Source organism: Gossypium raimondii, chromosome 1 (genome assembly GCF_025698545.1).
Source record: "Gossypium raimondii isolate GPD5lz chromosome 1, ASM2569854v1, whole genome shotgun sequence".
Taxonomy (NCBI): domain Eukaryota; kingdom Viridiplantae; phylum Streptophyta; class Magnoliopsida; order Malvales; family Malvaceae; genus Gossypium; species Gossypium raimondii.
Genome location: NC_068565.1, coordinates 3608194 through 3633392, shown reverse-complemented (window position 1 = coordinate 3633392; position 25199 = coordinate 3608194). Strand labels below are relative to the sequence as shown.

The 25199-nt window shown below is 31.9% G+C and overlaps 3 protein-coding genes and 1 pseudogene across 6 annotated transcripts in view; all 4 read right to left on the bottom strand.

The window, feature by feature from the left end:
• LOC105776361 (cytochrome P450 72A397) overlaps positions 1-10183 on the bottom strand; it is a 13402-nt gene extending 3219 nt beyond the window's left edge. Inside the window, exon 1 of the mRNA XM_052629883.1 lies at positions 10159-10183. The gene's annotated coding sequence lies outside the window, so the exon portion shown is untranslated. The remainder of the gene's footprint in view (positions 1-10158) is intronic.
• LOC105776391 (60S ribosomal protein L18a-like protein) overlaps positions 1-25199 on the bottom strand; it is a 25826-nt gene extending 627 nt beyond the window's left edge. The window contains exons 1-4 of one of the 4 annotated variants that reach the window (XM_012599020.2): positions 24721-25187; positions 23935-24007; positions 23153-23267; positions 22168-22403 (exon numbers count right to left, since the gene is read on the bottom strand). In XM_012599020.2, coding sequence (XP_012454474.1) covers positions 22347-22403; positions 23153-23267; positions 23935-24007; positions 24721-24961 — 486 coding nt within the window. In that variant the 5' untranslated portion in view covers positions 24962-25187 and the 3' untranslated portion in view covers positions 22168-22346. Of the gene's footprint in view, positions 1-411; positions 527-1185; positions 1259-22167; positions 22404-23152; positions 23268-23934; positions 24008-24720 lie in introns of those variants that run through there. The other 3 variants (XM_052629901.1, XM_052629900.1, XM_052629899.1) reach the window with 3 other exon arrangements.
• Positions 8739-10069, bottom strand: LOC105786659 (cytochrome P450 72A397-like; annotated as a pseudogene).
• On the bottom strand, positions 19542-21713 carry LOC105776354 (cytochrome P450 72A15). Its single transcript, XM_012598960.2, has 5 exons — positions 21248-21713; positions 20952-21169; positions 20620-20864; positions 20168-20543; positions 19542-20082 (listed from the first exon to the last, which is right to left on the bottom strand). Exons 1-5 carry the CDS (start codon positions 21528-21530, stop codon positions 19648-19650), a joined length of 1557 nt encoding a protein of 518 aa, XP_012454414.1. The 5' UTR covers positions 21531-21713; the 3' UTR covers positions 19542-19647.

The window sequence follows — 25199 nt, the reverse complement described above, 5'->3', positions numbered from 1 at the left end:
ATAACCATTGAGTGATTCCGAATATTAACAAAAAAATGTGTAATCTTGATAAGGAAATTATAAATTGACACTTCAATTGTACATATCGTAACCCAATTGAACACGATTTCTAAACATGAAACATATACAGACATCGACCCGATTGTGCATGTAGTAGATAACATATGCAAGCACTGGCCTTGGTTTTCTATCATTCTTACAAAATCAAAATTTTCAATTTTTTTAACATTTTAAACTTTTTTTAACAATCCAATCTTTGTAGTTTAACTTATATTTGCATTGAAGATAAAGCATGGTACAAATACATAAGATACATATATACAATGGTTAAATTGATGATCAATACAAGGCAGGAAGGATGGCTTTCATAAAATTGGAAAAGAAAAAAATAATGATAGAAAAGATACTCACGGCAATTGTGCATGCAATATATCCTGCTTTCTCTCTGTCGTCTATCCTTGCACAAAGTAAAACAAAGAATCCAATATACCAGGGATGGCCCCCAATGAAGAAACCAATGATGAACCTTCAAACCAGCATAATGATAAAATTCATAAAAATATATTAATGGAAGCTGCGAGTATAGAAAATAAAGACCAATATAATGATAAAATACCATGCAAACTTGTAAAAAATCATGCATGGTAAAGTATAGTATACATCCAAAACAATTTCCGTATTTTGGGGTATGTACCAGTCTTTACTTAACAATACCGTCATGGAAATGGGAACTTTAAGGTGACATGAAGACATAAACATTTCACCTGTGTATTACACGAGGCTGCTAAGTAGAATGGCACTAAATCCCAGCCATTTCACGTATGAATGTGAAAGTGGTATAGTTTAACATGTAGCAACGTGAAATACCATCTAAGTCTGACAGCCAGCTCAACAATCTAATTATGATATAAAGTAAACCCAATATGAACTCACAGGTTTCTTATAACTCATCCAATATGATTGGATATCTCCATAGTCCATCCAAATAGTGCATTATATTAACTTCCATTTGTCCAAACTGTAAACTACAAAACTTCCTCTTTTTCTTTTAAAGAAATGGCAATTAGAGATGAAGGAAAATGATTTGCTTAAGTTAAAGCTTAATGACATATCCATCAAGTCGCTACTTGTTTTACTTCATATGTAAAGAACTCTTTAAAAACAAAGAAAACTATGTACACTTACAAGAACCATCCGAATCCAATGCCACAGCACCGTAGCTTATCTCTTACAGGTGTCCCTTCAGCAACATCATAACCTTGACATCAAAGATATCACGGAAGAAACCTCAACATGAATTAAAAATTTTGATCAACATAATGCAGGCTTTGTTAAATTGGATGAACATTCATTTTAACTCATGTAACATTGTTTTCGATACAATTATATACAAGAAACCAAACTTGACACAATATACCACTCTTACACTGTTCTAGTTATTCAGATCCATGAAGCATACCATTCTAACTCTTCACATAAATTTTTGAAACCTAAGGTTTTCTTCAAGTTGAAGGTTACCGGATTGTCAAAACACCATGATTAACCCCTGACACTTTTACATACTTTATATATTTGGTTTATGAATTAATGACATATCATATATATAAATGCTTTTATTTCTCATCTTCCTTTGAAACCGACTTCTAGTCTTCTTAAACCATTAATATATATATATCTGCTATAATAGAAAAAACTTTGAATCTTGCCACACCTACTCAGGTCACCCTTAAAAAATTCTTCATTACATTAGACAACCAAATCCAAATAATATTGCTAATGTATCTCTATGCATTTATTTATCTTCTTTCTCTGCTAAAAACTCCTAATATTTAAACACCTTTTCTTCTAAAACATTAAAAACTTGTATCTTTCATCTAAAAAATATCATTAACCATCCATCTAACAAAAGCCCAAATCTCAAAATCCTTCATTTCGATAAGCTAATAAAAAGAGAAGAAGGTTTTTTCATATTTGTAGAATACCCGGCACGGTCTGGTAGGCTTAGGGGTAATACTGAGGAGGAGCGATAGAGGCAGGTGGAGGAAACCCAATAGTTGTCCCATGGTGCTGATGCTGGTGCTGGTGCTGGTGCTGGTGCTGTTGCGGATGCGGGTTGTGGAGGAGTAGCTTTATTAATACATCTAATTTTAATTAAATTTTAATTAAACATGATTTTTATTACGTATATATATGATATTAATTATTATAAAATATTGTCTTACCATAAAATAAATTTTAATTGTCAAAAGAAATTACTAGTATAATTTTTTGTAACAAATATATTTATGTTATGTTTGTTTCACTAAAAATAACTTTAAGAAAATGATTTAAAAAAAGTTTTCCAACAACGAATAAAATTTTAACACAATAAAATATCATTTATTTCGAAAAACCAATCCATTTTTCAAAAATAATTTTTTGAAAGTTGTTCCAAGTGAAATAAACAAAAACTTAGTTTTTAATTTCACTGCAAAATTAAAGATAAGATAAGTAAGTTTGGCAGCTTGGTTTACCCAGACTAGTTTTTGTACTTTCTTCGATCAAAGACTCATTTGGTGTCTGTTGGAGCTGTATTTTTTACAGTAGCTAGTAGACTTGAAAATTTTAATGTTTATGGTTTGATTTAGTTTGAGATACTATAGCTTTGGGTTTTCAACTTTTAAAGTCAGTCACTATTCGGGTGGTATTCTCAACATTTCTCTTTAGCTTGCCTGAGATTATTTATTGATAGCCTTTGTTGAGTTATAAGCTCTTATTGTAACTTTGTGTTGTAATATTGTAGCAATTTATTATTATTATTATTATTATTATTATTATTATTATTATTATTATTATGGTGAAGCTTTTGATAGATTTTTAAGTCCCATTATTATTTTTCATGTAAAGTATTAAGAAAAAATCATGCCGAAAACTCCAATATGTTGTTTTTGCAAGATAAAACATAAAACTATAATAAGAGCATATTACTCCAACAAAAGCTATCACCAAGTTGCATTATTTCTTTCCAAGCATTCATTGAGTGCCTTTGCCCAAGACTCAAAAATTATATTAAATTACTTTTCATTTTCATTTTAATATTGATTTCTTATTAGTATCGTTATCTAAAATTAGAATTTTATCCAGCTCGGGTTTAAAATTAATTTTAATTATATTTTTATATTTTAAAATTTTTAATTATCATTTTTAATAATGATGTTTTTAAGGTTCAAACATGTTTTCTCTTCTTAAAATGTAATAGTATATAATCATTACATTTAGGGCTTGTTAATACTATATTAATAAATTTTATTTAAATATTAGAATTACATTTAAATAATTATGCATTGTGACCTCCTAAGCTTTCTCCAACCTTGATTGATAGCTTAGCTTGCTTCACCAAATCTTTCTACTCAACCCTCAATTGAGTGGGCAATCAACAGTAGATAAGACTGAATCTCAAAGAAATGCAAAGCGAGGGCAGCTCTGATCTAGAGGTGAGCATGGGCCGGATCGGGTTTAGGTCGGGCTTGACTAAAAATTTAGGCCCATTTGCTAAGCCCAGGCCTGGTTTGGCCCAAAAAATGGGCTTAAAATTTTGCTCAAGCCCGACCTGAATAAAAATGCTAAAATCTGGACCTGACTCGGCTCGGCCATATTAATTTTTATATAATTTTAATATATATAATACACCCAAAATACTAAAAACATCAAAATAAATATTTCCCAATAAATTGAAAATAAATTTTAAAAAATATGTATACTTAAATAACACTAAGATAGATGCAACTTAACAAGCAAATGTCTCTAAAATAATAACAAAATTAACAAATGTCTTTAAAATAATAACAAAATTAACAATAAAATAAGTTTTATACAATATCCAAAAATAACAATAACATAGTAGCAACATAATAGTAAAATGATAGCAAAATAGAGAGAAAATAATATTTAAAAAATCAAATTTTTTTGTCCTTTAGAGCATGTTTGGTTGGGTGTATTGGATTAGCCAATACACCCCTAATCCGTGGCCCCACTGATTACCCTGTTTGGTTGGCTGTATTGCCTTAATACGGGCCTATTACGCAGCGCACCGATTCCCCATTTTCCCTTATGCAGCGCCGATTTGTAATCCCTTCGAAAAGAAAGGATTACCTAATCGGTCCTCTTTTACCCTCCAAGCCGTTGCAGCATCTTCTTCTTTTTTTCATTTTTCTTCCCATTTCCTTCCAACCTTCTCCCTCCTTTTCATGCTTCTATCCTGACCAACCCTTTAACAAACCCTAACAACCCTTTAACGAATCGTATGAGGTAACAGAGTAACAGAGAGTAGCAGCAATGGTTCCAAGTACGCTTTTCCCTTCTTCTATTCCTTTGATTTCAATTAAATTTCTTTATATATACCATGAATTTAATGATCTGTTCTTGAAATATTATTTCTTTATTTTTGTTTTTTTGAGGAAAAAATGGATTTACCTTTCATTTCATTCCATTTCGGCCTGAAATCTGAAAATATGATTAATTTTTTGGTTTTTTAGGTTATATTTACATGTAATTTCAATGTTAACCAGTTTTGTGTTTAAATTTCGTCTTTGAAATGTTACACTTTCAATCGATCAACTGTACATAGGATTTGATTAATGAAGCTAATAGTTGTGAATTAACGAAAGGGAAAGGTTTTAATGCCTGCTATAATTTGATTGATTGGAACACTATATGGTGTTTAAGGCAATCGATTATTTTCATTGTTAAAATATACCTCTGTTTGTATGTTTTAGCTCATTGGATAGTAGCTCTGTTTGTCTGTTTTAGCTCTAACTCTTGGTTACCTATTCGTCTAGTTTTCTACTTATTGGTGCTTACCTTGTTACTGTGGTTGCACATAAAGTGTTTGTCATTCACAAGCCTCATGGTAAACTAATCAGTAATTAAATCATCCTTGAAGTAAAAGTTTGAACTATCGTGGCTATACTTTTGCAAAGGATTTTCAATGTGAGTACATAAATGCTGGTCTTATATGCTGGCAATTTCTTTCCATCTGGATGTCATTGTCTAATTTTGTTATACTTAAGTTTTTAAGATAATTTTCTCTAATGCTCCCACATTCAGTAGCCATTGACTAGCACTGATTAATGCATTTTGCAGGGTGGAAGTTCACAGCAACTCTACAAGTCAGTGCATTCACAGGTAAGGACAGGGGACTTTTTATGGTCACATTCTTTGAGTTCTCAAAATTTTATTGTAATTGTCAAAATTTGAATAAAATTTATGGACTTATTTGTTTCATGGATCCAGATTTTTACATTACCGAAAGAGACATTGCTATATCCAACTCATGACTACAAAGGATTCTCAGTAAGATATAAAACTTTATTCCTATCATTTCTTACATATATAAATGATTGCTCGATTTTATAAACCTCATTGATTATAGGTAACCACTGTGGGAGAGGAGATGCTATATAATCCACACTTGACAAAGGATGAGGTATTCTTTCTGGAACCATCCATCTTCCCTTTTCTTTGGAAAATGGCTTGCTACTTTTGACAATAGAAAATTAAGAGTGCCTATTTTCATTTCAGTGATAAGAAAGGGTTTCCTTTTGTCCATGAAGTCTTTTATGATCTTGAACTCATATAAGTCGATATAACTTCGTAATTAAAATTACATATGCATTGAACATTTCTTCTTGAGCATTGGTTTGATTCTCTTGGATGGGACTATTCCAATGAACATCGCCATGGTAAAACAGGAAATCATGAAAAAGCATGACATCTCAATACCTTCACGCATTTGATTAAAGATTACTCTTTATTATGATCATAGAATACTAGTTTCAATTTGTCCTATCAATATGTCTGATTATATTATTTGTTGAATACCCTTTTTGTAAGAGACTTTCAAAAACATCATGGAAAGTAAGTTGATGCTCAATATAACTAGTCTATAAAGATTATAAAAAAAAAGAAAAGAAAAAGCATCCTTGGGTTTTTTCGGATCGCCTTCTAATTTCTCCTCTGTTTTTGTTGGTGCAACAGATCTTAACTTGGCATATCCTAAGATGATTGATGTTGCAGTGCCAGCAAATATGGTTTGTGGGTTGCAAGATTTGGAACCTAAAGCCAACTGAGGCTTTGTTGGATCATCCATAAGTGTGCACAGATTTTAGTTGTATTATAATTCTGGATCTTAATATCACTGGATATGCTAAATAAAATGGCTAGAGAAGCCACGTGATTGCAAGGAATCCATAAATTATATATATATACTATATCATATTGTAATCATGTAATATTGTCGTCTTTCTATCTGCATCAACTTGTGTTCTTCATACATACCCTCCTAAGTTACCGAACTATCTAAACAAAACAACACCATGATATATTATATATCCTTTATTATTGGAGCAACCATATTCAGCCATATTCTTTACATATCTGAATTATTTATATGTTAATTTATCTTATATATCATTTACTATTATTTTATTTATAATATTTTAATTGTATACTATAAATTATTAGCATTTTAATCGTATACTATAAATTCGTCATTCTTGTATTTATCTCTATGCTATTAATTAGTCACGAAATATTAATTATACATCATATATTATTAAGGTTATAGTACACGAGAGTTCATTGATTTTTGCTAGGTAAATACACATTCAAACTTTAGATTAAATTATATATTTTTATTAAATTATATTTAATAATAATTATTTTAAATTATATTTTATAGTATTATATATTATGATTTTAGTAAATTCATATAAGAATATATTTAATATTGAGAATTTTATTAAATTATATATTTTTATTAAATTATATTTAATAATAATTATGTTAAATTATATTTTATAGTATTATATATTATGATTTTAGTAATTTAATATTAAGAATATTTAATATTAAGAATTTTATTTAATATTAAGAATTTTATTAAATTATATATTTTTATTAAATTATATTTAATAATAATTATGTTAAAATATGATTAAATTATTTATTACTGATATTAATAATCTTATTAAAATTTAATAACAATAACAATAATCATTTATCTAAACAAATTTCTGCTAAGGGTATTCTAGTCATTTTAACTTTTTTCCTTATGCTGTTACACCTCTATTCCATTCAACCAAATATAAGAATACTATTACGCCTCTATTCCATTACATTCAACCAAACAATTGATTTGCTATTACGTCTCTATTCCATTACGCATCTATTACATTACGCCTCTATTCCAATACAGCGAACCAAACGTGCCCTTAGTGAATTTGGGTTGGGCCGGGTCTGGGGCCAAAATGCCTTACCCAAGGCCTAGCCTGTTTTTTCAACGGGCCTTATATTTTTTTTGTCTAAACTCATTTTTCGGGCCTATATTTTTACCCAAATCTCTCACATTTTGCGCAAGCCTTCGGCCCGAGCCGAGTAGCCCGACTCATGCTCACCTCTACTCTGACCTCTAAAAATAGAATAACTATGTTTTAAAACATAAAAAGAAATTATAATTCAACAACTCCAAAATGATATTTAAATATTATAAAAATATATGCCAAACAAATTATATAACCCAAAAGAATCTTTTATTACTAGCTTCCTCTCCTTTCATTTTGTTCATTATGTTTCTTGTCCAAATGTTACCCAAATGATTCACTCCTGCATTCAATTGTACACATCCCATACATTAGTGGGATTCTTTTTTTTTTACATTTCCATGACACCTACCCCACGTATCTTCACTTAAATCATATTTTAGACACTTATGGTGAGTTTAGATAGACGATTAAGTGCAGTGCAGTGCGTTTAACTTACTTTTTGTCTCACGCTACAGTGTTGCTATAGTATCTAATCTCACCGCCACTGCTATTTTTACACTAACCGCAAGTAAACACACTGTCCATCCAAACACACCGCTATTTTTCTTGAGTCTTTACCCAACTAACCGCAAGTGATCGAGTCAGAAGTTGGCAGGGGCTTTGGCCACCCTAAAATAGAAAACTTTTCATATAAACTTTTTATAATTTATAAAATTTTAAATTAGTAATGATAAAATTATACTTTGATCCTAAAAATTTATAAAATTTAATTTAATCATTTAAAAATTAAAAATAAATAAACTATTAAAATAGTGAAATTTAATTTTTATTTTTGTAAAAATATACAATTTAATTCTGACCCCTCACAAATAATTTTTTGGCTCCGCAATTGATACTATTCATTAATATGATATATTAGGTAGATTCTATACACATAGACACATATCATATTCTAAACATAAAACATGTTTATGCGGTTCTAATGCACGATCTCACATGTGACTTTGTTGGAAACTATAGATATCTTTTTGTGAATACCTATTATCATACAAGTTTGGTCCGTGAACTAATCTTGCATGCTCAATATAATCCGACCTGAACCTATTCAAATTTTAGGCTGGTGATAACAACTATAATAACCACCTTAATAGTTTTTTTTTCACCACTAAGAGTAATCATCCCATCATTGGTTCCCTTCCACAAATCAACCATGAGGTTTAATTGTCATTCCCTCTTTAAAACAAATCCCTTAACTAATAACACATTTGTACTTTAAATCTTTCTAAATTGATGCCCAAAGCAGAGTAGTCATTTTCAACTCCCCCTGCTTTAATTTCCATATAAGTCTTTGTACCGAATTATTTGATTGATAATTACCACATTAGTCCCTCAACTATGTCCACCATAGACACTCAATTTCTGCATATTATTTCGGACTTCACCAAACATCTCAAAATTTACTATTCATGCATCGGAATTGTACCATTACAGACAGACTTTGACGATACACTAAAACACTATATTTTCACAAAGATTTGCTTACATAACAATTTAATTACAGCCAAGTTTATGTAAAATTATCTGTGCACCATGCTGTGGACGAAGAGTTGCCATGTTGTAAGGAGAGTAAGCATAGGAAGGGGAAAGCTCAAACCAGAAGCGTTGGAGAATCATAGCCATCGCCATTTTAGCTTCCATCATGGCAAAGTTTTGGCCAATGCAGATCCTAGGACCCCATCCGAATGGCAGAAACGTGACTTGACTCTTTGTTGCTTAGGAAACCCCTTCCGTGAACCGCTGTGGCTTAAATTCCCGTGCGGTGTCGCCCCAAAGATCTTTGTCATGGTGGATCTGCAGGATTGGAACCGAAACGTCTGTTCCTGCTGGTAACAACAAATTTCCCAGTTTTATTTCTTTTGGAACGGAACGTCCTAGCTCAATCACTGGTGGGTACAGCCTTAGAACCTCGTACAATATCATTGTTAACTGTAGAATTAGCGAAACAAAGAACCAAGTTTTTGAGTTGTCGACCTCAGAGATCGGGCCTTCAAGAGACATGATAGGGACTTACAACTTTGAGACGATTAAGGCCATCAGCATCAGGTTTACTGTCACCCAAAACATGCAAAACCTCCTCTCTTGCTTTACTTTGCCAATCGGGATACCTTGCTAATAAAACCATAGTCCACACGAGTAAGACCGAAGTGGTCTCCTGGCCAGCAAAGTAAAACAGCTTGCATTCCTCAATCACATCCTCAATGCTCATCCCCATATTCTTTGCTTCCATTTCTCTGATATTGGATTCCACAAGTATGTCCAACAAGTCCTCATTACTCTCTTCCCCTGCTTTAATTGCCTGCTCTCTTCTTTTTATCATTTCCCTGAGCGACTCTTTTATGTCTTTGTGTTTCATCTTCACCTCCCTGTTTGTCTTTGTGGGCAAAAACCTTCAAGAAAACAAACACGAATTTAGCCAATTCCAACATTTGCAACCTTTTTCAAGTAAATTAAGTAGACGGTTACCTCCATCCTGGAATGTAAACAGTTTGTATTAATTTGATTGTAACAACGAGTTGGTCCTCTAGTAATTGGAAAATTCGTTTGCCTTCTTCGAAGCTGCTTCCAAAAGCAGATCGGGAAATCACATCTCTTGTCAAATCTACGAGATAAGGCCACACATCTAACTCAATGTATCCTTCTGTACACACCATCTTCTCCCATTTGCTTAAACATGTCACTACAACTTTGATAAAATGCTGGCAACATATTCTGCATCCAATTATGTCTAAATCAGAAAAGCATAGGCTTAAGTATGATGTTTTCTTTAAAGTCTTGAGTACCCATTACTATTCTATACCTTCAACTTATCTTGATGAAATGCAAGGGTTATGATTTTTCTATGCTTGCTCCATCGGTCTCCTTCGAGGTTAACGAGGCCGCTTACAAGCAAATTAAGCAGTGGATTGGTACGTACCTTCTGGAAGTCATTAAATTTGTTAAGTATTTCTCTTATTTTTCAGGGTCCGTAATGTTCACCCTTGATCTTGGACCAATTCTTGTAAATGAATTCTTTCCAGCATTTCCTCCCAATAAATTCCATACATAAATAACAAAGAATTATCATAAATTGCAGATTAAATAAAAAAACATACCATACTGGTTGACGGTTTGATGTTGAAAAGGAACAACATAAGGCCCAATATCATCACTAAGAGGCATAGTTTTGGCTCTTGTTTGTATGCTTATAGTGAAGAGCTCTTTTATGTCACCAGAAACGAACCTGTAAGAATTCCCTGCAAAACCCTGTTGTCTCAAGTAGAGGTGATCATTGGTTCGGCTACCCAGTCTGGCCCGACGGCTCACCCCAAAATATAGGAAGATTCGGGTAAAAATATATGCCTAAAATATAGATTTTGGCAAAAAAACGAAGTCTGTTTAGAAAACAGACCAGCCCCGAGTAAAATTTTTTTTGCCAGAGTTCTGCCCGGCCCGAATTATATATTAAATATATATTTTTTATTTTTATTTAAATATACTTTTTTGGTGTTGTAAAATTTAATATGGGTCAGGCTTGGGCTTAACAATTTTCTTTCGGACCGAATTTAGACAAATTTTTAAGCTCATATTTTGAGCCGAGCCGAATTCAGGCCTAAAAAATGGGCCTAAATTTTTTTCTAGACCGGGCCTAACCCGGCCCTTGATCACCTCTAGTCTCAAGCACCTTTCGAGCCTCTTTGGGGCCAGCCATACCCAGTTTAAAGCTCTCCATCCCTGTATCATTAATAACCCAACAATGAGCCCAAATCTCTAATTACAAGGTAAACGTCCATGTCGTTTTTAGTATGAGAGAACTGTGTCTTCAAATTAAGGTGTTTGTGGAATGCTGAAGCTCAAGTTTACTCGCTAACGTCCAAAGAATTGAAGGAGCTTAAGAAAGTAAAGTTTAAGCTTATTATCATTTACCAACAAAATAATGATAAAAACATTTGTTGCAAATTTATCATAAACAATAACTCACTGGAAAAGAGGGGATAGTGAATGTTATGATATTCATTATTACCTATCCGTTATTTAATTATTCAATTGGGTCTTGATTTGTACTTTTTATTGTTCGTACTTTGTGTTAGCACGATATGTGTTTGTATATTTCATGAGACCGCATGATGGATTCATACTATTATATAGGTGAACCCACATCTAAAAAATACATATTAACCCTAGAGTAGGATACATATTGACATACATATAAACTTATCTACAATATTATGTTTATAAACAATAATCATATTATATAAATATATAATTTAACCCTTTTAAAGACGACACACTCTAAAACCCTAACAATATATTACATGCATCCCACTTAAAAATATTGTAATTGTAACAAGGGGCCTGCACCATCACCATCACCACCATCTTTAAAATATGGTTGTTTAAAAATATTAAAATATTAGTAATAAATATTATAACATAATATTATTAAACATACATATTGAATTATTTATATTTAATAATATAATAAATTATCAATATAACTTATCATTGGATAAATTATTTAATAGTACATTTTATTTTAATAATTAATCTTAGTAATAATAAATTTAAATTTTAAATATTCTTTAATATATTATTGAAAATATTTATATTAATATTTTAATTATATAAAATATGATTAAATGTAGCTTTATTAATATATTTAATTGAAATTAAATTTTAATTAGACATGATTTATTATTAAGTATATATGATATTAATTATTATAAAATATTACCTTATCACAAAATATATTTTAATTGTCAAAAAATTATTAATATAATATTTTATAACAAATATATTTATGATATATTTGTTTCACTAAAAATAATTCTAAGAAAATGATTTAAATTTTTTTTTCAAACAACGAATAAAATTTTAACACAATAAAATATCATCTATTTTGAAAATTCAATCCATTTTTCAAAATTAACTTTTTGAAAGTTGTTCTAAGTGAAACAAACAAAACCGTAGTGTCGAAACCATTTTTTTATATTTGAAAAACGGGAATCGACTTTTAAAATAGGAATGGGAGTCACCACCGATATTTTATTGTGGTGTAATCGGATCACCTTGAAAATAATTTTAGGTCTGCGAATTTTGAGAAAACAAGTTCGAGAGTCGATTACGCACGAGGAAGGGTTAGCACCCTCGTGACGCCCAAAATTGGTACCGAATTGATTGTTTAATGTCTTAATGTCGAAATTTTGAAAAGATTTTAAAATACGATCCTTGGAAAAGAATATTTGAATAAAATAAATTGGATGATGAAACTCACTTATTTCAAAGAAATAAATTGACACACTTAGTAAGTTAGAGTGTAACATTTTAAATCCTCGAAATTAAGTTTATCTTTTGATTTTTTAAAATCTATGCATTTGAGAAGGATATCCGACTTGGGTCAAATGAAAAAATCAAAACCCAGTAAGTTAGGCTTCGATTTCACAAAATTCCTAAATATCAAATATTGTCTTTATTTTTATTTGTTAGAAAAATCCTCGTCTCGAGAAAAATATGTCATATCCAATACGTTAGGACACAACGCATCAAATTCCCGAGAATGAGTTTTTTTTTATTTTGGAATTTCTATGTTCAAATTGAAAAAGGGGTATTCGGTTATTTAAAATCAAGAAGGAGAATTGAAGCCTAGTAAGTTAGGACACAATCCTCTCGAGAATTTTGGATACCGAGCATTTTGAAGGTTTATGTGCAAAACGATTTCGATGTTTTCCAAACAAATGTAATGCGATTGAATGGTAGTACATAATTCAAATTGATAATTCGTAAATTACGGTACATGCTAGTGAGCGATAAATTATCAAATAATATGAACAAGCAATGGATAAATTTGAACAAGAATGGCAACGATAATCTCGGTCATACAACATTCAAAAATTAAATGAATTATCAATCTATTTTAAGAGATAAAAATAACAAGGAAGAAAGAATAATACATATTGGTTTTAAAAATATATAAGTGAAATGACAGGTTTAATATAAAGAATAATAAACATATAATGATGTATATAGAGGCATAAAATATAATAAAATAGGGTTTCAAAATATAAATTATATATACGTATATGTACGATAAAAATGGTCTAATATAAATTGTATATCTATATATATAATAGTTTTGCTCAAAATATTATAAATCTTTAAAACATAAAGGCATATAAATGGGTTAAAAAAGTATTATAAAATAAGATCACAAAATACATATATATATATATATATCATATTAGATTAACATAGAAAATATATAAAATGATACATGATAAAAGCATTATATAATAATACATAATAAAATAAAAGTAAATAAATAGATATAAACTAACACGATAACAATACCTATATTAATAGTAATAATAACAACAACAACAACAACAATAATAATAATAATAATAATAGCATTATAAATTAAAAGAAGACAAGGAAAATTTCAAAAATAAAACAAAATCTCAGGGACGACTTTGAAATAAGTGTGGAGACGACTAAATCGAGAACCATTGCACATCAGGGGGACCATTGCTGCAATTTAGACGCACAAAACTAGGCCTTCAAACCCAATCAATGAAAACGATGTCGTTTAATCATGGACCCAATTGAAATTGGAACTAAATATGAGAGAGCAATTAAAAAACAAATAAAAACCGGATTGAAACGAAAAACAAATGCGGAAGGGCTTGTTGCGCAATAAACCCATCAGACCCAAAACGCGCGGATCCTTTCCTCGGGTCGGGTCACCGCGCGGGTCAAAGGTCGCTAAACGACGTCGTTTTTTTAACACACATAAATCCCCCCATTAAAACCTAATTAGCAACATTTTCTATTTTTTTTTTAAAATTAAAAGAAGAACCCTAGCCCCCTTTCCTTCCGTCGCAAAACCGATTTATCCCCTCTCAGCCTTCGATTTCGACGAGGCGAGCGAGGTCCGGCGTCCAGGTAAACCTCCTTCCTCTAAACTTGTTTCCTTTTTATACTTTTTTTACTTGAAATGAACAAAAGATCCAGGAAAAAGGAAAAAGGAGAAAAACGAAAAGGATTTTTCAAAGAATCACCTTCGAAACTTGATTTTCTATTCTTTGTATTTTTTTTTATTTTTTTCTCTATATTGATCTTGTATGCGTGTATATTCTCTTTGTGTGTGAGGGTAAAAAAAAAACTCCTTTACAAATATTCCTAATGGCTCTTTTATAGCCGAAAATACAGAATGAAATCCAAAGAAAATTACAGAAAAATCTTCACTATTTACTACCTTTTCTTCCTATCATTTGCTGTTGTTTTGTCTACTTTTGTTTGTTGCAGGTACGGAGGCCAGTTGGAGTGTACGAAGGCTCACGTGGTTTTGGCGCGGAGGCTCGACGCGTGCTGAATCAAACTTTCCAACATGTGTTAATTCAATACCCATTCACGACATTACTTAATGCCAAATCATATACCAAAAATACAATACACCCGTACTATAAACTTTATTTTGCCACATGAGCTTAAACCATGACCAATACTGCACAAATATATGCATCATTTCTATTTCATCGTTTATCAATTATAATTAAGCATATGACCAATTATACACAAATCATTCATATATTTCCCAATTTTTCCTCCTCCTCCTCCTCTCCATTCCACATCCTTATTGTGTATAACACACTTAAACAACACTAGCTATAATTTCACTATTCACTCACATGTATATTCAAAGCTGTTTATCCGAGTTAGAGTCACTAAATTATTTTTATCTGGAGCTACAGAGCTCTAAATTAAGATCCCTTAATTTTCCCTGAAACTAGACTCACATACCTTCTTACCATACAATTTTCAGAATTTTTGGTTCAGCCAAATAGTACATTTTATTCTTTAAAGTTTCCCCTGTTTTGCTGTCTGACAGTTCCGACCACTCTTCACTAAAAATGAATTATCTAATTGTACAGAATTTTTATGACGTTTCCATTTATTTATTTTGAAAATAGACTCATTAAGGATTCTAATCATATAAATTATAACTCATAATTTTTTTTCAATTTTTAATGATTTTCCAAAGTCAGAATAGGGGAACCCGAAATCATTCTGACATTGTCTCGCAAAATTTATTATATCTCATGATTTACAATTCCATTGCTTACACCGTTTCCTTTATAAGAAACTAGACTCAATAAGCTTTAATTTCATATTTTATTCACCCTCTAATTCAATTCCCAAAATTTTTGGTGATTTTTCAAATTTATACTACTGCTGCTGTCCAAAACTGCTTTAGTGCAAAATGTTGATTTCCTTTTTGCCCCAAATTTCACAGTTTATACAATTCGGTCCTTTCTCAATTAACCCCTCAATTAATTTAATTTTCTCAATTAATAATTTACCTAGACATTATAAGTTGTTTCACAACTATTGAAACTCAGAATTTCCACATATAACTCTATCTTCAAACTCTTTTACTATTAGGTCCCAAACATTCACTTTCTATTCAATTCTTTCAATAAAATCAGCATATGAACAATTTAAAGCTCTAATTCCATGCTAAATCATCATATACTTCCAGCATGTATTCATAGCAACTTTCAAATTCTTTCATAGAATCAAAAACTAATGAATACAATAAGTGGGCCTAGTTGTAAAAGTCACAAAAACACAAAATTTTCAAGAAATAATCAAGAATTGAACTTATCTGCAGTAAAAATAGGAAGAACCGGCTTAAGGAAACCCTTCTATGGTGTTTTTGCTAATGAGAATGCAGAAAAATAAAGAGAAATCTAGATAATTCCACTTTGGTCCTAACTTTATTAAGTAAATTTTGCAATATTCCAATTTTGCCCTTAATTCTCCTTACTTTGTTGCTGATTTCATGCCTTTGCCGTCCAGCCCAAATAGCCCTTGGGTCTATTTGCCTTTTAAGCCCTCTTCCTTTTATCATTTAAGCTATTTAATCATTTCTCATAATTTTGTATTTGTTACAATTTAGTCCTTTTTGTTCAATTAATTATCGGAACTTTAAAATTTCTTAACGAAACTTTAATACTAACTTTTTAACACTACATAAATATTTATGGCTAGGTTTAAAATCCCCGAGGTCTCGATACCTCATTTTCGATTCTAATTATTTTAATATTTATTTCTAGTGTACTATTCACTATTTCAAAAATTTTCCTAACTTCACATTTAACTTATACTCACTAAATTAATAATATTTTCTACCCATTTTTCGAATTTAGTGATCTCGAATCACCATTCCGACACCTCTGAAAATTCAGGCCATTACATTTTTTTCTCGTCGGATTTGTGGTCCCAAAACCACTGTTCCGACTAGACCCAAAATCGGGCTGTTACAGGAGCGGCGCACCAACCATTAGGGCTTCCGACTTTTTCTTGCGTTGAGGCTGGGCTAGGGTTTCTGCATCTGAATTCGTTTTGGGCATGGGTCGAATTTGGGCTGATGCTTAGGATCGGGTTTAGTTTTAGTTTTTTTTTATTTGCAATTGTAATTGGGCTGTGTAAATGGACATTTGGGCTAAATTTAAATATTTTGTTTTTCTTTTCTTTTTTATTTGGTTTAACAAAATGGGCCGGGCATAAATTGGGTATTACACGTAGTTTTGAATTTCACAGCAAATTAAAGATAAGATAAAAAGTAAGTTTGGCAGATTGATTTAGCCAGACTAGTTTTCGTATTTTCTTCAATCATAGGTTCATTTGGTGTCCGTTGGAGCTGAATTTTTTACAGTATCTAGTAGACTCGAAAAATTTAATGTTTATGGTTTGATTTCGTTTGGGATATTATAACTTCGGGTTTTTAATTTTTAAAGTCAATCACTATTTGAGTGGTACTCTCAACATTTCTCTTTAGCTTGCTTGAGATTATTTATTGATAGCCTTTGTTGAGTTATAAGCTCTTATTGTAACTTTATGTTGTAGTCTTGTAGCAATGTTATTTATTTATTTATTTATTTATTATAGTGAAACTTTTGGTAGACTTTTAAGTCCAATGATTTTTTTCACGTAAAGCATAGGGTATAAAGTTCATGAAACTTGAAAATCCACAGAAAGTTCCACTATGTAAAAAAAAGCATATAACTCCAACAAAAGCTGTCACCAAGTTGCATTCTTTCTTTCCATGCATTCATTGAGTGACTTTGCCCTAGAGGTGTTCATGGTCGGGCGGCCTGGTCCGGCCCGACGATCCGTCCAAAATATGAGAGGTTCGGGTAAAAATATAAGCCCGAAATATGGGTTTGGGCAAAAATGAGGCCCATTTAGACAATGGGTCGGGTCTCGAGCACCACTTTTTTGGCCCGGGGCCGGCCCGGCCCGGCCTGAATATATAATAAATATATATTTTTATTCTTTTAATTTTAAAATTTTTTTAAAATACTTTTTTTATTTTCAAAATAAATTTTTGGTGTTTATTAAAAAAATGAGCCGGGCTCGGGCTTAGAATATTGATTTGTTGTTGGTATCATTAACTAAAATTAGAATTTTATTCAGCTCAGGTTTAAAATTAATTTTTATTATATTTAAAAAATATTTTTATATTTCAAGATTTGTGATAATGTTTTTAGTAACGTCGTTTTTAAAGTTCAAACATGTTTTCTCTTCTTGAAAATGTAATAGTATATGATCATTACATTTAATGCTTGTTGATACTATATTAATAAAAAAAATTATTTTAATATTAGAATTACATTTAAATAATTATGCAAACCTTGATTGATAGCTTAGCTTGCTTCACCAAATCTTTCTACTCAAACCTCAATTGAGAGGGCAATCAATAGTAGATAAGGCTGAATCTCAAAGAAATGCAAAACGAGGATAGCTCTGACTTAAAGGTAATCATGGGCCAAGTCGGGTTCAAGCTGGGCCCATATAAAATTTTAGGTCTATTTTTTAGGTTAGGACCCAATTCAAAATATGGACTTAAAAATTTATCTAAGTCCGGCCCAAAAGAAAATTACTAGGCCCGAGCCTGGCCTGGCCCAGCCCATATTAATTTTTTTAGCTTATTTCATTAAATAAAAATTTTTAAAACAAATATTAAAACAAAAAATAAATAAATAATGAGACTAAAACAATTCTTAAAACAATACACAAATTGAAAATATAATAAAAACTGGTTATATTAAAATTGAAACAAATTAGAACTAAAATAATAACCAAATTAATAATAAAACAAAAGTATATTTGATTAAAAATAAAATATATATATTTAATATATAATTCAGGTCAGGCCTGGGCCCAAAAAATTTTACTCGAGGCCTAGCCCATTTTCTAAACGGGCCTCTTTTTTTGCTCAAATCCATATTTCGAGCCTATATTTTTACCTAAACCCTCCTATTTTTCGGGTGAATCGTCAGGCCGGGCCGAATAGCCCAACCCATTATCACCTCTACTTTGACCATCTGAAAATAAAATAATTTTGTTTTAACTCCTTAAAATTTTAAGATAATATATAAAAAAATTATAATTCAACTCCAAAATGATATTTAAAAATTATAAAAATATATGCTAAACAAATTATATGACCCAAAAAAATTTTTTTACTAGCTTCCTACATTCAACTGTACACATCCCATACGTTAGTGGGATTCTTGTCTTCACATTTCCGTAACACCTACCCCACGTATCTTCACTTAGATCATATTTTGGACACTTATCCAACATCTATCTATTTATCCTTTGTTAAGTGTTTTTTTTTAGTCTTTTAGATGGTGGTATTTATTTATATGATATGGCTATTGTTTAGTGGTTGAACCGGGAGTTGGTAGGGGCTCTGGTTCCTCTAAAATAGAAATTTTTTTCATTTAGGTATTTTATTATGCAAACTTGGTCGGTGAACTATCTTACAAGCTCGATATAATCCGACCTGAACCCAATCGAATTTTAAGCCGATGATAACAAGTGTAATAACCTCCATAATGGTTTTTTTTACCACTAAGAATAATCATCCCATCATCGGTTCCTTGCACAAATCAACCATGAGGTTTAATTGTCATTCCCTCTTTAAAACAAATCCCTTAACTAATAACACATTTGAACTTTAAATCTTTCTAAATTGATGCCCAAAGCAGAGTAGTCATTTTCAACTCCCCCTGCTTTAATTTCCATATAAGTCTTTGTACCGAATTATTTGATTGATAATTACCACATTAGTCCCTCAACTATGTCCACCACAGACGCTCAATTTCTGCATATTATTTCGGACTTCACCAAACATCTCAAAATTTACTATTCATTCATCGAATTTGTACCATTACAGATACCGGACTTTGACGATACACTAAAACGCTATGTTTTCACAAAGATTTGTTTACATAACAATTCAATTACAGCCAAGTTTATGTAAAATTATCTGTGCACCATGCTGTGGACGAAGAGTTGCCCTGCTGTAAGGAGAGTGAGCATAGGAAGGGGAAAGCTCGAACCAGAAGCGTTGGAGAATCATAGCCATCGCCATTTTGGCTTCCATCAAAGCAAAATTTTGGCCAATACAGATCCTAGGACCCCATCCGAATGGCAGAAACGTGACTTGACTCTTTGTTGCTTTGGAAACCCCTTCCGCGAACCGCTCTGGCTTAAATTCCCGTGCGTCGTCACCCCAAAGATCTTTGTCATGGTGGATCTGCAGGATCGGAACCGAAACTTCTGTTCCTACTGGTAACAACAAATTCCCCAGTTTTATTTCTTTTGGAACGGAACGTCCTAGCTCAACCACCGGTGGGTACAGCCTTAGAACCTCGTACAATATCATTGTTACCTGTAGAATTAGCGTAAAAAGAAACAAAGTTTTTGAGTTGTCGACCTCATTGATCGGACCTTCAAAAGACATGCTAGGGACTTACAACTTTGAGACGATTAAGGCCATCAGCATCAGGTTTACTGTCACCCAAAACATGCAAAACCTCCTCTCTTGCTTTACTTTGCCAATCGGGATACCTTGCTAATAAAACCATAGTCCACACCAGTAAGACCGAAGTGGTCTCCTGGCCAGCAAAGTAAAACAGCTTGCATTCCTCAATCACATCCTCAATGCTCATCCCCATATTCTTTGCTTCCATTTCTCTGATATTGGATTCCACAAGTATGTCCAACAAGTCCTCATTGCTCTCTTCCCCTGCTTTAATTGCCTTCTCCCTTCTCTTTATCATTTCCCTAAGCGACTCTTTTATGCCTCTGTGTTTCATCTTCATCTCCCTGTTTGTCTTTGTTGGCAAAAACCTTCAAGAAAACAAACACGAATTTAGCCAATTCCAACATTTGCAACCATTTTCAAGTAAACTAAGTTGACGGTTACCTCCATCCTGGAATGTAAACAGTTTGTATTAATTTGATTGTGACAACGAGTTGGTCCTCTAGTAATTGGAAAATTCGTTTGCCTTCTTCGAAGCTGCTTCCAAAAGCAGATCGGGAAATCACATCTCTTGTCAAATCTACGAGATAAGGCCACACATCTAACTCACTGTATCCTTCTGTACACACCATCTTCTCCCATTTGCTTAACATGTCACTACAACTTTGATAAAATGCTGGCAACATATTCTGCATCCAATTATTTCTAAATCAGAAAAGCATAGGTTTAAGTATGATGTTTTCTGTAAAGTCTGATTACCCATCACTATTCTATACCTTCAACTTATCTTGATGAAATGCAGGGTTTATGATTTTTCTACGCTTGCTCCATCGGTCTCCTTCGAGGTTAACAAGGCCGCTTACAAGCAAATTAAGCAGAGGATTGGTACGTATCTTCTGGAAGTCATTAAATTTGTTAAGTATTTCTCTTATTTTTTCAGGGTCCGTAATGTTCGCCCTTGGTCTTGGACCAAACCACGTAAATGAATTCTTTCCTGCATTTCCTCCCAATAAATTCCATACGTAAATAACAAAGAATTATCATAAATTGCAGATTAAATAAAAAAACATACCATACTGGTTAGCGGTTTGATGTTGAAAAGGAACAACATAAGGCCCAATATCATCACTAAGAGGCATAGGTTTCGCTCTTGTTTGTCTGCTCATAGTGAAGAGCTCTTTTATGTCACCAGAAAGGAACCTGTAAGGATTCCCTGCAAAACCCTGTTGTCTCAAGCAGCTTTCGAGCCTTTTTGGGGCCAGCCATACCCAGTTTAAAGTTCTCCATCCCCATATCATTAATAGCCCAACAACAAGCAATGAAACCAAATCTCTAATTACAAGGTAAACTTCCATGTCTTTTTTAGTATGAGAGAACTGTGTCTTCAAATTAAGGTGTTTGTGGAAAGCTGAAGCTCAAGTTTACTCACCTCTATCTCTTTTATAAGCCCCTTTCTAAAGGACAGATACTGGTAAGAATAAAATTGAATCATTGTTATTACTATTAACCAATTTATTTGTTTTTTTTTTTTTTAGAAATAATAGTAAGTTGACTATCAATGAACTTAACCAGAGGAAGTTTGAAGATATATTTTTAGGTAGTTCTGGAATTTGAATCGATGATAAATACAGGTGATGAGAGTCTAGTTTGTGGTGTCGAAGCATGAGGCGTGGTGACATCACCTTTTTTTCTCTATGATGATAAATAGCTAAAAATATTTTTTTAAAATAGTTAAAATTTTAATTTTTAGTAAGTTTGATGTTGGTGCTAATAAATATAATTAATAACAACATTGCTAATGAAAAATAGTTTAAATGTTAATTTAAATATAAAATATAATGAGGAAAAAAAAGTTTGAATTAACCATTTATAAATATAAATAAATTGAAGTAAAATTTAAATTTTATATTTTCAGTTATAAATTTTAAGCGACATAAATTATATTAATAACTCAACTATAATAAAAATCACCAACGTCCAAAGAATTGGAGCTTAAGAAAGTAAAGTTTAATCTTATCATCATTCACCAACAAATAATGATAAAAACATTTGCTGCAAATTATAATAAACAATAACTTACTGGAAATAAAATAAAATAAAAGGGGGTGGGGGGAGCATATACATATTATTTGGGAACCTATACATCTCTCAGTCAAAAGAGGTGTGCTTTATCACCCACCAGCTTTAATTGTTGCACTAAGAATAATTGTAATTGTAGCAAGAAGGGCCTGCACAAGCACCATCACCAACATTGTTAAAACATGGCTGTTTTAAAGCTTAACTAAAATTTTCCTTTTCTTAATGGTGTTTAACAGGAGGGATGGCAATCGATTAAGACAGGATAGCTGCTCTTTTTTTTTTTTTTTGGCTTGCCATCAATTGACTCGATTGCCATAGAAAGGACAAAGAATACAAGGGATATCTACGTTAGATAATGACTTAAAGTAGAGGGAAGAAAAAAAAACAGAAGCGAGAATGATGGAAAGGAAAAGTTCTTAGAAAGGACAAAGCATACAAGGGATGTTCCAACTAGACTTTGTGGACAGTATCCAAGCAGGGTTTATAACCATTGAGTGATTTCCGAATATTAACAAAAAAATGTGTAATCTTGATAAGGAAATTATAAATTGACACTTCAATAGTACATATCGTAACCCAATTGAACACGATTTCTAAACATGAAACATATAGACAGACATCGACCCGATTGTGCATGTAGTAGATAACATATGCAAGCACTGGCCTTGGTTTTCTATCATTCTTACAAAATCAAAAATTTCAATTTTTTTAACATTTTAAATTTTTTTTAACAATCCAATCTTTGTAGTTTAACTTATATTTGCATTGAAGATAAAACATGGTACAAATACATAAGATACATATATATATAATGGTTAAATTGATGACCAATACAAGGCAGGAAGGATGGCTTTCATAAAATTGGAAAAGAAAAAATACTGATAGAAAAGATACTCACGGCAATTGTGCAAGCAATATATCCTGCTTTCTCTCTGTCGTCTATCCTTGCACAAAGTAAAACAAAGAATCCAATATACCAGGGAAGGCCCCCAATGAAGAAACCAATGATGAACCTTCAAAGCAGTATACTTATTAAACAAGAAAGTTCAAAATTCATAAAAATATATTAATGGAAGCTGCGAGTACAGAAAATAACGACCAATATAATAATAAAATATCATGCAAACTTGTAGAAAATCATGCATGGTAAAGTAGTATACATCCAAAACAATTTCCGTATTTTGGGGATGTACCAGTCTTTACTTAACAATACCGTCATGGAAATGGGAACTTTAAGGTGACATGAAGACATAAACATTTCACCTGTGTATTACACGAGGCTGCTAAGTAGAATGGCACTAAATCCCAGCCATTTCACGTATGAATGTGAAAGTGGTATAGTTTAACATGTAGCAACGTGAAATACCATCTAAGTCTGACAGCCAGCTCAACAATCTAATTATGATATAAAGTAAACCCAATATGAACTCACAGGTTTCTTATAACATTTCATCCAATATGATTGGATATCTCCATCGAAATAGTGCATTATATTAACTTCCATTTGTCCAAACTGTAAACTACAAAACTCCCTCTTTTTCTTTTAAAGAAATGGAAATTAGAGATAAAGGAAAATGATTTGCTTAAGTTAAAGCATAATGACATATACATCAAGTTGCTACTAGTTTTACTTCATATGTAAAGAACTCTTTAAAAACAAAGAAAACTATGTACACTTACAAGAACCATCCGAATCCAATGCCACAGCACGGTAGCTTATCTCTTACAGGTGTTGCTTCAGCAACATCATAACCTTGACATCAAAGATATCACGGAAGAAACCTCAACATGAATTAAAAATTTTGATCAACATAATGCTGGCTTTGTTAAATTGGTTGAACATTCATTTTAACTCATGTAACATTGTTTTATTTACAATTATATACAAGAAACCAAACTTGACACAATATACCACTCTTACACTGTTCTAGTTATTCAGATCCATGAAGCATACCATTCTAACTCTTCACATAAATTTTAGAAACCTAAGGTTTTCTTCAAGTTGAAGGTAACCGGATTGTCAAAACACCATGATTAACCCCTGACACTTTTACATATTTTATATATTTGGTTTATGAATTAATGACATATCGTATATATAAATGCTTTTATTTCTCATCTTCCTTTGAAACCGACTTCCATTCTTCTTAAACCATTAATATATATATATATCTGCTATAATAGAAAGAACTTTGAATCTTCCCACACTTTAAAAATTCTTCAATACATTAGACAACCAAATCCAAATAATATTGCTAATGTATCTCTATGCATTTACTTATCTTCTTTCTCTGCTAAAAAACTCCTAATATTGAAACACCTTTTCTTCTAAAACATTAAAAAACTTGTATCTTTCATCTAAAAAATATCATTAACCATCCATCTAACAAAAACCCAAATCTCAAAATCCTTCATTTCGATAAGCTAATAAAAAGAGAAGAAGGTTTTTTCATATTTGTAGAATACCCGGCACGGTCTGGTAGGCTTGGGGGTAATACTGAGGAGGAGCGATAGAGGCAGGTGGAGGAAACCCAATAGTTGGCCCATGGTGCTGTTGCTGGTGCTGGTGCTGGTGCGGATGCGGGTTGTGGTGGTGGCGACGTGGAGGCCGTGGAGGAGGGTAGTTGGCAACTCCTTGGAATGTTCCATATTGGTTATGCTGCTGTTTATCTACAGCTACACCTCTGTTTCTATCTTCATTACTCATTTCTCCTCCCAGGGAGATTCTAGATTGGGAAATGGGATCTGGTTATGGTGATCAATCAACTCTAGAAAATTGAGCGTTAGGATCGGGTTCAGGAAGCTGCCTACTGCCTGTCATACCCAGTTTGGCAATTTTAACTTATTATTACATTTTAATTTGGGCTATAAATGACACATCTTGTGAATCTAAATTATTCCTTATTCGCTTCGGTTAATCGAGTCAGTTTAAGTTATTGATTCTA